Raw genomic sequence first — 15,849 nt, forward strand, 5'->3', positions numbered from 1 at the left:
CGTATCCTGACTGCTTGAGAACTTTGTCAAGATACGATTGGTCGATCACTTCATGTATTCCAAGAGCGTCAACCCTGTGTGGTAAAGCACGAGGTGCAAGGCTAACGGCATACTCGATCTAAAACAGTGAACGACTCAGACGGCAGGATCTCATCTTTAATTTGCGACTCACAGTTAGGTATCGCTGGAAAGACGAGAGAAGATGAGAGAGGAGAATTCGCATTACATGCAGCAACCAGTCTTCTATAATGTGGACAAGACACTAGTACTACGAATGTTTGCTAACTAAGATAGACACCATATATTGCGGGATAAACACCAGCTCTTTCAGTTGAGTCATCTTCGCGGAGGAGAGATATGTAAGCAGAAATGGAGAGATAGATAACTGATTTGTAGATCACCCTGCGATCCAATATGATGTACTGTATGCCGTTACTCTAAGTGCTGGCGGTCATGTCTGATACGTACCCATTTGTAAATTTTCCGGGCCATAGAGGAAGAGGACGCTAAAGCTACCGAGGGTGGCTTGTGGAACCAGGAACCAGATGATCTGATTGATACTGGCCATAACACTCGTCAGCTACCAAGCCAAAGTCCGCTGACTTAGCTTGTATAGTCACAGTATCATTGTCTTATCACCTTGTCCCGAGACAGATCAATCCTGGCCACCTACAATCAAGGCAGTTAATTAACTGTTGGTTGGAGTGTGTTTACTGTTGAGACACTTACGTAAAGATGAGGGTGACAGAAAAAGAAAATTGAACCGCTTGTTGTTGCAATGACCGGTTTCCTTCAGGGATTGGTCAAGGAAATCCTGGGAAAAGAAACTGAGGTCCGAGACACACAGGGAAGGCGACAAAAGGTTCATGCCCTCCTGCTCATCAGGAAGTAGTGTGGCAGAATAAATGTACTGCCACCTATATGGAATGGACAGAGGGTTCACACAGATTGAGATTCGTGGGGATAGGCGAAGCCACCCAAAAAGTGTTGGAGATGACAAATATTTGTTTTTGTAGAGTTAACGGTACCGACTAAATATACACTCTCCGCTGTCTATCCCTTGCGCATGGGGTCTAAACATGTGTCATGACGCTTAGCTGCTTCTTGTAAGGGCATGTAATGCGGCATAACCGGCATCGACTTAGTCCTTATGAAATCCGAAGTTGTTTCTCATATAACAATAAGAAAAAGACCCAGAAGCATTTTACTCTAAAGCGTTTATCCGCGAGACACAACCAGAGATATTGAACATACCCTGACTCCTTCTATTTACCATGGCGCCCGGATGAAAAGTCATCATGCCAACCCCAGAGGGGCGAATGCAATTGTTACCGTCATAGACGCCATTTTCATTACCATACGTCCTCCTGTGCGGCAAAATTTAGTTACTGTCTGAAATGAGGAAATAATTGGCACTGGATACATACCTGATACTGATTGGAAGCTCTCATCTGCTTGACAATCTCCTCTGCTTTGGATTTAGAGATACCCCGTTCATCGGCCAAGATTTGGGCCAGGGTAGCGTTGACTTCACGAGCCATGTTGGCAGCGTCACCGCAGACATAAAAGAATGCCTTTTGGTCCAGAAGGGCATTGATTTCCTTGGAGCGCTCCTTCAATCGATGCTGGACATAAACTTTTTTCGAACCCTCACGAGAGAAGGCAGTAACCAGCTCAAACTTGTCACCAAGAACTTGCTTGACTTCCTGTAGAAGAGTTAGACGACATAATTTGTACGCACGGGGCCTGGAGAAAACACATACCTCCCACTCCTTCTGGTACATGAAATCCTCGGTGGATCTCCGGCAACCAAAGAACAGGATGCTCTTGCCAACAGTCTGGCCATTCTCGGCAAGCTTTTTCCGCTCACGGATGAAGCCTCTGAAGGGTGCAACACCAGTACCAGGACCAATCATGATGATGGGTCTCGTGGGATCGGACGGAAGCTTGAAGTTGGAATGACGAATGTGAACCGGAACATGAATGCCATCGTACTTGTTGCGAGGACCCGTGATCTCGTAAGTCAATCCATAAGGAGAAGGACTGGCATCGCCATTCTGCTTCTCCTTGAGCGCCAAGAGGTAGTTGGTCGCGACACCCTTGAAGGGATCCTCACGACCTGGGAGAGCCTGTGACTCAACGACGGCAGTAATGGAGACGAGCTTAGGGTGTTCCAGGGATGAGGACGAGATGGAATAGTACCGAGGCTGCAACTTGGTGATACCTTCGATGAGAGCCGAGAACGGGACATTCGACCACTTCTTGCCCTTGCTAACAATTTCCAATAAACGCGCAATATTCAGATACTGCGTGGTGACCTTGGAATGGAAATAATCCTTGTCGTTACCAAGTTTGGTGAGCTCAGCCCTCGACTCGTCATCGGGAGCAAAGGCGGCCAAAGTGGCCACGAACTGGCGAGAAACGGGAGCGCAGATTTCCATGTGATAGCGGACGATGGCATCGTACGTAGTCGGAGTAGGGAAGGGAACTTTGGCTGTGGGCTCCAGGGGCTTAACACTGATGACGGTGTGACGCTTGTCGGCGAGATCGAAAATATTAAGGAAGCGATCGACCTCCTGGCCGGCATTGGTAGGCCAGATAGCAATGTGGTCACCAGTCTGGTAGGTCAGATTCGAGCCGCTGATGTCGATTTCCATGTGCAGACAGTTGCGATCCTTCGAGTTGAACAACTCATAAGACTTCTGGATGGGAGCAGTGTACGGGTTGTGCGCATTGAAGGGACCCTTGGGTTCGCCATCGAGGTGCATCTTGTTAGGTTCGCCCAAGTAGACCTCAGGGGAATCGCGAGTGAGATCATCCCTTTCGACAATACCAAAGATGGGCTCGTAGATAGCCTCACGTTCCTGGAGACCCATCTTCTTGGCCACGGCCTCCCACATAGGCTCCTTCCAAGCCAGGAAATCCTCCTCCATGGTACCAGCGCCGTCGTCACCTTCGCCAGCCTCGCCGATACGGCTGGCACCGAGTCTCTGCAGCGCCTTATCGACGTTGCGAACCATCGCGTTGTAGTGCTCGTACGTGTTATTCCCTAAACCGAAGGCAACATAGTGAAGGTTCTTGAGAGGTTTCTCCGTCTCGCCCGAGGAGAAATCCGGATTCTCACTGGTGATGAACTCGTAGAACTCGACGGCGTTGTCGGTCGGCTCCCCCTCGCCGTAGGTCGCGAGGACAAACATGACGATTTTGTCGCTTGGCACAGCGTCGAGGTTGTCGTAGTCATAGTCCTCCAGGTCAGCAACCATTGTCTCGAGACCAAAACGGCTTTTGCCTTCCTTGGCGAGTCTCGAGGCATAATCCTCGGCGGTGCCCGTCTGAGATCCATAGAAGATGATACAATTCTTGCCTGACTCCTCTAGCTTTTCAACAATGTTCCGTGTCCTACCGGCCTTAGCAGCTGCGGAGCCGGGGAGAGGGGTGGTATAGGGGTCCTTCTTAACGCCCCAGTATTTGCCTTTAGTCAGGTAGGCAACCGTCCCGAGCAGGATGACGGCGAGGACGATGACGTCCAAAGCGTCGAGCTCCGCCATGGTGACAATTGCGACAAGCGGGGGGACGTTGGACGTTGGGACGCTGGCGTTGGGAGACTGGGCCTGAGAACGACCTAAGTGGGAGAGGCTCGTCACTCGCCACCACGGCCTGAGCGGGAGACACGGGCCGGTGCGCGCGTCTGCCTTGTATACCACGGTGAAGAGGACGCCGACGGACGGGATGCCGGTGACGGACGACTCGTCGATGGAGTCGGCGGCGGGAAACGTTAGCCGCGAGTAGGTCCGATCCGATCGGCGGTTGAAGCAATAAGGCTACTGATCAAGAAAATGGTTGTCCGCGTGGCGGGATTACAGGGAGCCGCACGCAATTGGGGAAGAGATGCTTTAAATAAGCAGCGATGGGCCGCACATTGGATGGGGCGCGGGAGCGTCTGGGCAGGGATGTTAGAAGGGGGGGTAGCAGAAAAGCAGAGGGCACCTGTACTCGCAGTCCCCTCGTGGGAAGGTTGAAGACGGGGAGACGGCCAAGTCAGATTTTTAGGGGGATTGGTGGGTTTGAGGGCCCAGTCTTCGGACAGTCCATCCAAGCCCAGCCCATCCATTCCACAGGGCATTGCCCGTGTGGGCAGTTACCTATCGATCAGCCCGAACCCTGGGGACATGGAAACCACACCTCCTGCTCTGCATGCACCCGGCCTGGCAGAAACCTGATCTGAAGGACCTGAATTGGGAAGGGCAACTGCTTGAATGCCCAAAGATACGGTCCCCGGCATTTGAAAAGCACCTAGCGCCGTACTTCAAAAAATAGCGACAGACTGTAAAACTGGGCTTCCGTGAGTCCCGATCGCCTGGGAATCTTGTCCGCAGTGCTTAGCGATAGATGGAGGGACTTTCGTCGTCTTGCAGAAACACTGTGTTCCAGCGTGCTGATCTGAGAGTCGTGCAGACTGCAGCAGTGCGGTGGTTTCCGCTGAATCGCTCGATTGGACATGTGGCCCGGTCGCAGCCACTGCTACAGAGAAATGGCTTTCCGAGTCTCGGATCGCACTCTTAGTGGGATATATTTTTGTACGGATGCAATGAAATTCAGAACCCACAGCTGGGCCTTCGGGGCCCATCCATCCGGTGGAATTTCGGCTGCTGGTAACCTTCAATGTTCGGATCCACTGTTGCGCCTTACCTCTCACCTGAACTGGCCGCCCTCACAGCGCACTCGTACCACCTCATGTTGTGTACCACACCAATTTGGGAAGCCATTGCTGGGCATTACGTGCGTTTTCGAGACAGCCATCCTCGAGAATTCTTTGACGTTAAGTCCCTTTCGTCTGCCTCTGCTTCCATCCCATATCCCTTCGTGTCTGCTGTCAAGGACACGTGAATCACGGCGATCTGCCCCGGTGGAGGCTTTCCCCGCGCTTTCGGACTCAAGACGTTCGGCCAATGTAAGCTCCGAATCTTGGCTGCCCACCCCCACATGCGACTCCGGTGGGGAGCCCGGCGGAGCATCGGGATTGTGCAAAGCAGCGGATATCTGGACATTTCATGACCGTCTATCACTTTCGGTGCGACATCGCCCATATATGTTGGCTTCGGCAATGCCATTATTGTTCACCTCTTTTGATACAGCGCCTGCAAGTAGGTAGGCATTGAACGAACGAGACCGGGTCCTTATTTTGCTGCAATCAATAGATTAAGTATGCCGTTGAATCTCAGCTTTTAGCTTAAATACGTAGTTCTGCTTGTCTCGCTGTGTGCCGGCCCTCCCACTTGGTATGCTGCGGCTAGTCCCGGACTTTAGACAATACCGCCATGCTGTTCCTCGCCTTGGCTCCCGCGCTGCCCATGGGGTAGGTAACATGTTGGAAAGAGGCGCGCGGAGCGCAACAGCTCGGGGGATCCTGGACGTCTGTGTACGGCAAGTAAATCGGCAACAAGGCAAAGAGTCAGCAATTAGCGGGAGGACGGGATGTTGACACGCATAGGAAGGAAACTGCTGATTGGCTTGGGAGTTAAGGGACTGGCAGTTCTACTTATTCAGCTTGTTATTTCTTCCCCTCGATCAGGAGCAGACTACCGGTTCGAGGGCCATGTGAGGAGGCGCCCTGAGTGCTATATGTTCACCCGCCTGCCTAACACTAGGCACGCACCCAACTCTTTGATGACAATGGCATGCAGACAAAGTGCCATTTCTGCTGTTTCCCAAGTCTTGTGTGACGATGCTACATCATGCCTTCATGTCCTTTCTTATTCAGGGATAAGCGCGGACAGGCCGCACCCTCTACGTGAACGTGGCTTGACGATGGTTTTAATTCTCATGACCCCTCGCATAAATATGAAGGCGAGCCGTCTGTGCGAGAGGATGATAGAAATAGGAGGGAAAGGATACTATAACGTGATAAGATTTACATGCTCAAATAGGGATTACCTAGCTCATCAAGTATAACCGAAAACCCTCTTGAATCTGGTGTCTTAGATGCGAGCAGTTCTTCACCTAGGTGTGCCCACCAAATGCTCGCTAAAATGTCAGCAACAACACAGCCAAGCTGTCAGGGGCAAAGACGTATGCGGCCCGCTGATTGGTCGACTCTGGGTTCACAACAAGACCGGACTAGGTGGGGTAAATCTCTCTGTTCCGTCATTGGCTCCGTCCCGCCCTACAAGCGTGCAAGGTTGGAGTCCTGGAGTCTTGGCACAACAGGCTCCTTGCTCCCTGACAAGACGGCCGCAAGCGGCAGCCACGAATGCACAGCGAGCCGGCAGCGGCCGCAGCGGGATTGGCTTGGAAATGGAGCCGCGTCTTTGGCGACTGTCACAGGCTCGCGACTGCACCTCCATCGCCTTAACTAAGCGCCAGCTCGAGGGAAGGTTGGGCAGGCGACGTGACTGTCAGCGAGAGTTCTCCGTCTCCTCAGTGGTCTTTCGCATTGTTGCTGCTGTTCTGGCTGTCTTGACCCATTGCAAACTGCAGAGCGTCCGGCAGAATATGCCAGGCGTGTTTCAAGAAAATGGGTATGTCTATTTCCAGTTGAGTTGGGCTCGTGCTCTGGGACCTCCCCTTTCTCTCCCCCTTTCTTCCCGCGGTTGTTGCGAGACGAGTCACGGAGCTTGTGATGGTGCGACTCATGGCTCCTGGCGCGAACAAAACACCGACGAGACTCATCCCATCTTCCTTTGTCGTCGCCGCAGCCACCTCTTGGTCCTCTGGCCCCGCTTGATGCGTGCTCCAGCCCAACCGCTCTCCACCTGAAAAGCCAGGTCGTTGCGCAGCGCGACGTCATCCGGTTCCAACGCTTGGTAATGGGAGCTTAATGGGAGCTGTAACGCTTTGATCATCCGTATCAGCCAGCGGCGAGATGAGATGCTGACAAGTACCTATGGTTTTTAGCTCCGTCCCAGACGACGTCGCCGGACCACGAGCCTCTTAAATTCTCTCCCCGCTCCGCGTCTCGACTCGACGAGGAAGACGAAGACGACTGGCAGCGCACGATACGCCCCATAGCTTTGGGTTCTCGCAGCGTCGCACACTCTCGAGAGCCCTCAGTCGACAAGGCTCAACGGCCCGACGTCTCCGCACACAGCACACAGCCCCGGTCCCACGCACCACCCCCCTCCCGCAATGCGATTGGGGGCGTCATCGAGCGAGTAGTTGATCCAAAGGCATCCTCATACGGCCACCATAGGCAGACTTCCATCGTCCATGGCATCAGTATTCACCATTCAAGGAACGGGAGCCTTGCGAGTTCCGCCTCTGGCCCTCTCAGCCCACAGATGATTGCTGCCGCTGCTGCTGGCATCCCCCCCGACAGAGCAGACATTTTCCCCGTCTCACGCATCGAGGCCGACCCTGCTTTGGTATCTCGGCCACCAACCGCCTTGTCGGGGACGACCATCGCCTCAATGCCAAGTGTTCCCGAAAGAACCTCTTCTGCGGCTGGAGACTCTGCTTCCAGCGCTCAGCCCTCATCGCGCGGGAAGATGGAGAGAAAACAGAGCGGCAAAGCTCGCCGCGACCATCATCATGCCCATCATCCCTCGCACTCCTCTCGCCATAAAGAAGAAAAGACTGTTGGGGAGTACGCTCTTCATGTTCTGCTTACTTCTTTCATCGCGCAAGCCGAGGAGAAGCTGAACGAGTGCGTTGCGGTACCGTTCGATCCGGAGCCGCAGGTCGAGCTAATATGTGGTCCGGGTATCGACCCTACATTTGACCAGCACATTGTGGCCCTTGGGCACATTGCGAAGTTAAGGCCGAAACCGCTCATCGATTCCATCATGCTCTGGCGAAAAAGCAAAAGCGACGCTGCCAATGAGGCGAGAATGCAACTCCAGCAATCTCGTGTATACCCTTCCCCCGGCCCGTTGCAGAGACGCAACACCGAACCCGTTCAGCCGAGTGCAACTGGACCTGGCTCCGAACCATCTAGTGCTGGACATTACGCCTCCCTTGCAGCAAAACAAGAGTATGTTGCCCAGGCAGAGCGCCGTGCGGCAGTTTCCATATATATCCTTTGTCGTGTGTTGCTGGAAGTCATCAATCAAAGCACTCTTGCCTCCATTACGCCAGAAATGGAAGACAAGCTTGAAAACATCATATTCGGGCAGCTCAAGAACTACGATACCGAGCAGCTGATGGCTTCTCCATTAAAACTTGCCAATTGGAATCTCTTCGCTCAGCTCATGGGAGCTATGAGTGAGATCAACTTCACCAGCGTTACTGAACGCTTCATTACAGATCTCGACCGCTCTTTACAAGAGTTGGCCACCAAAAGTCCGACATCCTCCATTCGTGAGATTGAGAACAAGATGGAGCTCGTTTTGGGCGGCATGAAGCATCTGCGGATCAAGACTTCTCCAGAAGAAGCTTGGGACCGTTCTTGCGAGTTCCTTGCTGCACTCGGGAAGCTGTTCCATCGTTCCCACGGGCCGAAAATAAAATCGGCGTTTTGCCAGGTACTGGACATGCTTGTGCTCCCCATCGCCGCCAGCGCTACCAACAGTGAGCTTTCGCATCCGAAATGGAATGATGTACTAGCAACCATCTCTCCCCGGCTGGCTCAGATGTTTGTTAAGCCGCGGCATTGGCAATACGCCTTCCCTTTGACGGCCACAATGCTGTGTGTCTCGCCGCCCGACAGTTTTGTCAGCCAATGGCTGCAGTTGATCTACCCTTTGCAACAGCGCCTCAAGGAGCGCCCCACGAAGCCCCTATGCTTACAGGTCATTTCCCGGCTGGTGTGGACGTATCTGTATCGCACGACTGACAGCACCTCGGGTACAATGAAGAAGCTCGATGAGATTGTGAAGATGATTCTCCCGCCAAACGTCAGGAAAATATTTAGTGCAACTGATGCGCCTGTTGTTGACCCCCTGATCCAAATCATCAGGTTCATTGGGTTCAAGCATCCCGAGTACTGTTTCAGGAGTGTCATATTTCCGCTGGTCAATGCGGATCTTTTCATGTCGACTAAAGATCTCAAGGACCTCAAGATTGAACAGCTCGACCCGGATAGGATGGTTCTGGGGATTCGGGCCTTTCTTACCATCATGTCGGACCTAGAGAAAGGAGAAAAGGGCAAACCACCCTTTCCACAATCATACGCTTATTCTCCTCCCCCCGAGCGTGCGCAACCCACGTCTCCCGCCTTTGGTTCTGCTCGTGAAGGATCTTCTGTCGCCTGGTCTGCTCTCTCGGGTGGCGAGAGGCTTTCTAGGCCAGTCATGGTGTCAGCGCTGAGTGACAGTGTTCGCGATTACTACACCAAGTTTTGCGAGATCCTTGGCAAAATCAGCATTATTTGCGACAATACTTTTGGCGGTCAGGCTGCTCTGGACGAGAAGTTCGAGAAAATTGAAAAGCTGGAGAAGTTTAACAGCCCCGGCCCCAAGACTCCCATCACAGAAACATTCAACTTCTCGCGAAAGGATGACCATGCCAATTTACATGACCAAAAGCAAGCCTTCTACGAGTTGCTGCATGTAGCCGTGCAAGCTCTTCCACGCTGTCTGTCGCCTGCCATCCCCTTTAATACCTTGGTCAACCTCCTTTGCACTGGCACGGCACATGTTCAGCATAACATTGCCGAATCATCAGCCCAGTCATTGAAGGCAATCGCCCGGCAGTCACATGCCCATCAAGTAACTATGGGCTTTGCTCGCTTCATTTTCAATTTTGACGACCGGTACTCTACCATGTCGGATGGCGGTATGCTAGGGCCAGATCATATCGAAAAAACCCTTATGCTGTACATTGAACTTCTGCACATCTGGATTGATGAGATCAAGCAGAAAACCAAGACAGCCGCGGACGATAACAAGGAGTCTAGTCCTGCAGACAAGAGGGGCATCAAACTCGACCTCTCGAGCGTCTGGGCAGAAGTGGATCAAGTGGAAGCACATGGTCTATTTTTTCTTTGCTCACAATCGCGCCGGGTCCGATATTACGCTGTTAGCGTGCTCCGTTTAATCAAGGAGTTTGATGCCGTTCTCAGAAATCCGAACGGCCACCAAAAGGACACAACACGGCTCATCGACATCCTCGAGAACGATGCCATACAGGTGATGAGCTTCAACGACGAACAGCTTTCTGTCGCCGAGCGAAGCAGGCTACAGCGGGGCATGCAGAACACCAACAGCCGAGGGGCGCTGATTGAGCTCTGCACGAGTGACTTGTCATATGACACAACGCTGTGGTTCAAGATATTCCCCAACTTCATTCGGATTGCCTTCGACAAGTGTCCCTTTGCCATCACTCTGAGTCGAGATCTCATCTGCGAGAGGATACTTCAGCTGTACAAGGTTATCACTGTCCTATCTGAGCCCGCTGGGGGCCCTCGAGGACAATATTTTGCTGATCCTGGTAGTGGACGAATGGCAGCAAAGACCCCAACTACGCAGCCGGAGGTTCTTATCGAGCAGTGGAAACTCTATCTTGTCTTTGCCTGCACCACGCTTGCAGATCCCGGCAGCGCCCAGGGCAGCGGGGTGCCAAATGGCCAACATGGAAGAAAGGGGTCATCCGCTGCAGAAAAGATAGGGTCAGCACGGACGTTGTTCAAGTACCTGAATCCTATGCTTTCTTGCTCATCTGATGCTGTTCGAGAGGCTGTTGTCACCGCGATGGGCTCCATCAATGTCCACATCTATCGTACCTTGCTCGAGGAGCTCCAGGGACAGGTTTCCCGCTGCCATGACGATGCTCGACAACGAATTCACCAGCGTACCAACAGCAGCCCTCGGAGGAACCGCAAGATGGATATCCTGCGGACCGAGATTACCCATGTGTACCGGCTTACATCTCACTTTCTCCGGGAGCCCCAAGTCTACCAAGATGATTGGATCCTTCACAACCTGCTGACATACACCAAGGAATTGAAACTATTTCTGATGGATGGAGAGGTTCAAATGGATTGGGAATTCCAAAAGCTCAGGCGCCATTACTGCGGTCTAATGGAGGAGCTGTTTGAAGGAATCAACCGCACAAAAGATCCGTCAAAATGGATGCCATTTGAGGCCCGTAAATCGGCGTTTGCTCTGATGGAAGATTGGTGCGGCTTTTCTCCGAATCAGCACCAGATTCGGCAAAGAGAGGAGACCATGCGACAGTCGATCATCGACCAGAAGGGTGCAGGCGAACGTGGCATGGTGACTGCGAAGATGGAGATTGAAAAGCGAAACCTGCGCACAGCAGCTCTTAGTGCCATGGCAGCTCTCTGCGCAGGGCCGATCAGCGTCACCACTGAAGGCGGGTCATCTCTTTCATTTGATCTCCGGCGAATGTTGACCTGGATCGAGTCTATTTTCAACTCAGGCAGCGATCGCATCAACGTTATCGGCAGGAGGGCGCTCAAGAACCTGATTGTCTATAACAAGGAATACCCGTACTTGCTCGAGCACTGCATCTCGAGATGCTATTTGCTTGAGGCGCCCAAAGTTGTCGAAAGCTACTTTATCGTGGCAGCTGAGGTGCTCCTTGAACATCCTACTTACCCTTTGGCGTTCTGGAAGGTACTAGGTCTTTGCCTCTTCATGCTGGGCAATGATCAAAGCACTATTCGGTCCAGGGCCGCCAACCTGCTTAAAGCGTTGGAGGAACGGCAGCCACAGGCTCGAAGCTCAAAAATCCAAGATTTTGACATCAGTGTTTCTGACAAGACCAAGGCGGTTTACAAGCTGGCCCAGTTTGAAATCTCCAAGCGGCTGGCAAAACAGTATACCGAAGCGGCGTTCCACATCTTCTCTGAGTTCACATTGTACTTCAAGGAGCAGCAGGTCGCGGCACAGAAGAACGTGATTGCTGTCATTCTTCCCTGGATCCAAGCTGTGGAGCTAAAGGTTGATCCCAACGGGGGGCCAACTGCGCAGTCCTACGTGTTGCTTGCAAACCTCTTGGAGATCACCATTAAGTCTAGTGCTGTATTACACAATGAGGTCCAGGCACTTTGGCAGGCGCTCGCTACGGGCCCCTATCCCGGCAACGTGCGTGTCATCTTGGATTTCATTATGTCTCTGTGCCTCGAGAGAAGAGAGCAGAATTTTGTGGAGTACGCCAAGCAGATTGTTGTCTTCCTTGCAAGCACAAACAGTACCCCGGGCAACCAAGTCGTCGAATTCTTGCTGCTCCAGATAACCCCTAAGGGCATGGTACCCAACGAGAAACGCGAAGCACTCCCTCCCCCCCCAGATATCAACACACTGCCTTACTGCGCAGATCTCTCCGACGCCTTGCCTATCGGGACAAAGCAAGCAGGTTTTTCCCTCGGTCAGTTGTCTTTGATCCTTCTCGTCGATCTCATGGTAGCACCCGTCAGCCTCGCTGCCGAGAGCATCCCGGTTCTGCTTCAGGTCGTCACCGTGCTCTGGGATCATTACACGCCTTTGGTTCAGGAGCAGGCACGTGAGATGTTAGTGCACCTCATCCATGAGCTTGTCATTTCCCGCCTTGACGACAACACTCCAGTAGCAACAAAGCAACGAATCGAAATCTTGATTGATGCCATCCGTCGTCACGACCGATCTGTGGTCTGGGGTTATGATGATAGCAATGGAAAAGTTGACAGCCAGCATGACAACAAAGTTCCCCCAAGCATGGAGTACTTGACATCTCAAGTCGTCGACACATTTGAAATTACTTTTCCTGGCATCAAAGACCAGTGGAGCAAGCTGTCACTGACCTGGGCAACCTCATGCCCAGTCCGGCACCTAGCCTGTAGATCCTTCCAGATCTTCCGGTGTATCCTTACCTCGCTCGACCAACACATGCTTGGGGATATGCTTGCGCGTCTCTCCAATACAATCGCTGACGAAGAATCCGACATACAAGCATTCTCGATGGAAATTCTTACGACGCTCAAGACACTGATTCTGAAGCTTGATGCCGACATGCTTCTTACTCTTCCTCAACTCTTCTGGACGATGTGTGCCTGCCTAGATTCGATCAATGAATGCGAGTTCCTCGAGGCAGTGGAGATGCTCAATGAGTTCCTCAACAAGCTCGACTTTAACTCGCCGATGGTCCGGCGGTTGTTGCATGATGGCAAGCCATCCAAGTGGGATGGGCCTTTCGATGGACTGCAGCCTTTGCTGTACAAAGGCTTGCGATCATCAACTTGTCTGGACCTGACGCTCAAGACGATGGATAGGTTGATCCAGCTGCCCAACGATGATCTGATTGGAGACAGCAACCGTTTATTCTTCACAATCATTGCCAACCTTCCTCGCTTCTTACACGCTATGGACCAGCCATCTTTCGACCATGACACGATCCAGACAGCCAAGATATTGATGAAAATTGCAGACCAGCAGGGATTGATGAATGTGGCCGTGGTCCTTGATGACTTTGCTGGCTCCAGGTTTTCATCAGACGATGATTTTATCTCTCAGATGTTCGATGCCCTACGCGAACGATTTCTTCCAGCTTTGGACTTCCCAATGATCACCATGTTGATGGGCTTCTTGACGAATGCGATCTCTTGGGTTAAGATAAAGACAATGCGAATACTGAGAGTAGTCATCCCCGAAGTGGATATGAGAAAGCCAGAAATTGCCAGCCACGGATCTGACATGATCTCTCCCTTGCTTCGTCTTCTGCAAACGGAGTATCGTATGGAGGCCTTGAGTGTGCTTGACAATATTATGACTATGTCCGGATCATCAATGGACAAGCACCATCTCCGCATGAGCATGACCCGGTTTACTTCCAAGGCTGTGCGGAAAGAGTACGAACGGACTCAAAGCTTGTTCGGCATACCGGAAGCATCGGGATGGGCAGTTCCTATGCCAGCACGCAAAATGGATCTGACTCGTGCCAACATCCACGCCGCTTTTTACATGTGCCAGAGCGACGAGGGCGTGGTTGCGCAGCCGACCATAACATCTGAGGTTGAGTTTCATACGGATGAGTTTCCGTACGGGTACTTCCCCGGCTCGGATCGGGCCGACACGATGATGTCAGATGAAGGACGAGGAGACGGGCCCATGGCAGGCGACTTGTACTCCAAGATCGATAGCCTGGACGATTTCTTTGACGACATATCAACGACTACCCCGCCAAGTGATGGCCGGTCATCGCGTACCGTGACGGAGTTCTCACCAGACACCTTCGAATCGGGTGCGCAATTATACGATGAGCAGGTGCTGCCGATCTTGCACCAGGCATCAAGTAATAACACGTCATTCCAGAACGTTTTTGCCGACAGGCCTCTCTACATGCCACGGGAAGGCAGTGCTCCAAGCAATACCATGACGCCGGGGGCATTCAATGTTGGCGGTAGCATCAGCAGTGGCGGGCCTAGTCCTAATGCCACAGCAGCAATGACGTCCTCTACTGGGGTTACTGCGCCACCAGCCCGTCCAGGTATGCACACCCGTTCAGTCACGTCGCCCTCGGCACCGGCATCGTCATATCATGCGCAGTTGGGAACGGGAGACTTGACGTCGGACGACGAGTGTCCCGAGGACATATTCTCTGATGGCGATGACGAACGGCCTAGCACAGGACATGGCGACGGCGCCGGTTCATTTTTCCTCGAAAACGTGATCCGTCCGTTGGCGCAGGGCACAAGGTCCCGTATGCGCCGGAAGACGAGCGGGCGTTCACGAGATGGCGGATTTCCCTTCCATTCGCTAGCAGGCAGCGCAGCTACTATCACGCAGTCATCAGTGTCGCAGACGATGACATCTAAGATGTCGGAGGCTTATCTGATGCAGCAGCCAGGGCAAGGACGAGATGGGAGGGGGCAGAGTGACATGTTATGATGATTTGTTTATCTGGTATATACTTGTACGCTTGTATGCATGATGTATGTATGAACGGTGCATGTTTAATGATGCTGGGATGGCATGGCATCTAAGGTATATGCGGTGCAATGGGGGGAGCAGTGCTGGAGAAAACTGCGATTTTTCGTTGATTTTTTGGTTGAGACGTTAGTCTGGGGAGTGAGTGGGGTGAAGATACCACGTCTAGTCTAATGTTGAATGAGAGGTTGATGCTCGAATAAGATGGAATGATTTCGCATTGTAGTATACCTAAGCATGTGGTACAATGGATGATGCCAGGGTTGAGTCCGAGAGAATTGGACATCTACTCTGCTCGGCAGTTGTCCAAGCACTTTCTTTGCCATCACAGTCCAAAACAAACCGGTAGCAACTTCAGGACTAAACCAGGACACTTGCAGCCCGAGTCCGTACCGTTGATTACCCTAGGTTAGGTAGTGTGCTCAGTCCGTTTCATCAAGAGTTGCAGACGCCGGGTCGGCCTACTTTATAGCTTTGGAAAACATTACTCTTCGACCGCCTGCCGGAAGATGGCTGTAGAAGCATCCGGCAATCACATGAGCCGACTCGGATTCCATGATTTGCGGAAGACAGAGACGACGTGAAGCTTGGAAACCGATCGATGGAAAAGTCTTGGCGGAATCGACAGCGCCTGGTTGGGCCTCCTGGGCCCTGGTCTTTGGCTATAGAGCCCCTGGGGCCCCCTTGTCAGCGCTGCTATCCCTGGGTTCCTTCCCACCAACCCCGCTGCCCCAGGTGCCGGGCAGGACCCACAACAGGCATCAAGCGCGCTGCAGCCGCCAGTGGGAAGCCGGAGTTTCCATGAACCAAGCGTTTGCCTCGGCAGAAGCCAATGAATGCCACGCTTCCGGACGCCGACGACCACTGACTGCATCACGAAATAAACAACCAATGACCGGGACTGCCAGTTCACCAGAGTCCTAGTGCCACCTCCTCTTTCTCTGATCTTCGGTGAGCCGGCATTCTGTGCATCAGACCCCAAACCAGGCGACTCTGAACGCGATTAATCATCACGGGCATCCAAGTGAACCTGATCCTGAGCTTGAGA

General features: G+C 52.6%; 2 protein-coding genes across 2 annotated transcripts; one reads left to right on the forward strand and one right to left on the reverse strand.

The window, feature by feature from the left end:
- Positions 1–1,352: 1,352 nt before the first annotated feature.
- CTHT_0033350 (NADPH-cytochrome P450 reductase-like protein) lies at positions 1,353–4,736 on the reverse strand (the record flags this gene model as incomplete). The annotated part of the gene is made up of 5 exons (XM_006693710.1): positions 1,353–1,367; positions 1,428–1,706; positions 1,764–3,821; positions 3,919–3,940; positions 4,690–4,736. 5 exons carry the CDS (start codon positions 4,734–4,736, stop codon positions 1,353–1,355), a joined length of 2,421 nt encoding a protein of 806 aa, XP_006693773.1.
- Positions 4,737–6,514: 1,778 nt separating this feature from the next.
- On the forward strand, positions 6,515–14,689 carry CTHT_0033360 (cell morphogenesis protein (PAG1)-like protein; the record flags this gene model as incomplete). Its single annotated transcript, XM_006693711.1, has 3 exons — positions 6,515–6,518; positions 6,895–14,574; positions 14,661–14,689. The coding sequence occupies 3 exons, from the start codon at positions 6,515–6,517 to the stop codon at positions 14,687–14,689; spliced, it is 7,713 nt and encodes a 2,570-aa protein (XP_006693774.1).
- Between the last annotated feature and the right edge of the window lie 1,160 nt (positions 14,690–15,849).

This window comes from Thermochaetoides thermophila (genome assembly GCF_000221225.1).
Source record: "Thermochaetoides thermophila DSM 1495 unplaced genomic scaffold scf7180000011816, whole genome shotgun sequence".
Classification (NCBI taxonomy): Eukaryota; Fungi; Ascomycota; class Sordariomycetes; order Sordariales; family Chaetomiaceae; genus Thermochaetoides; species Thermochaetoides thermophila.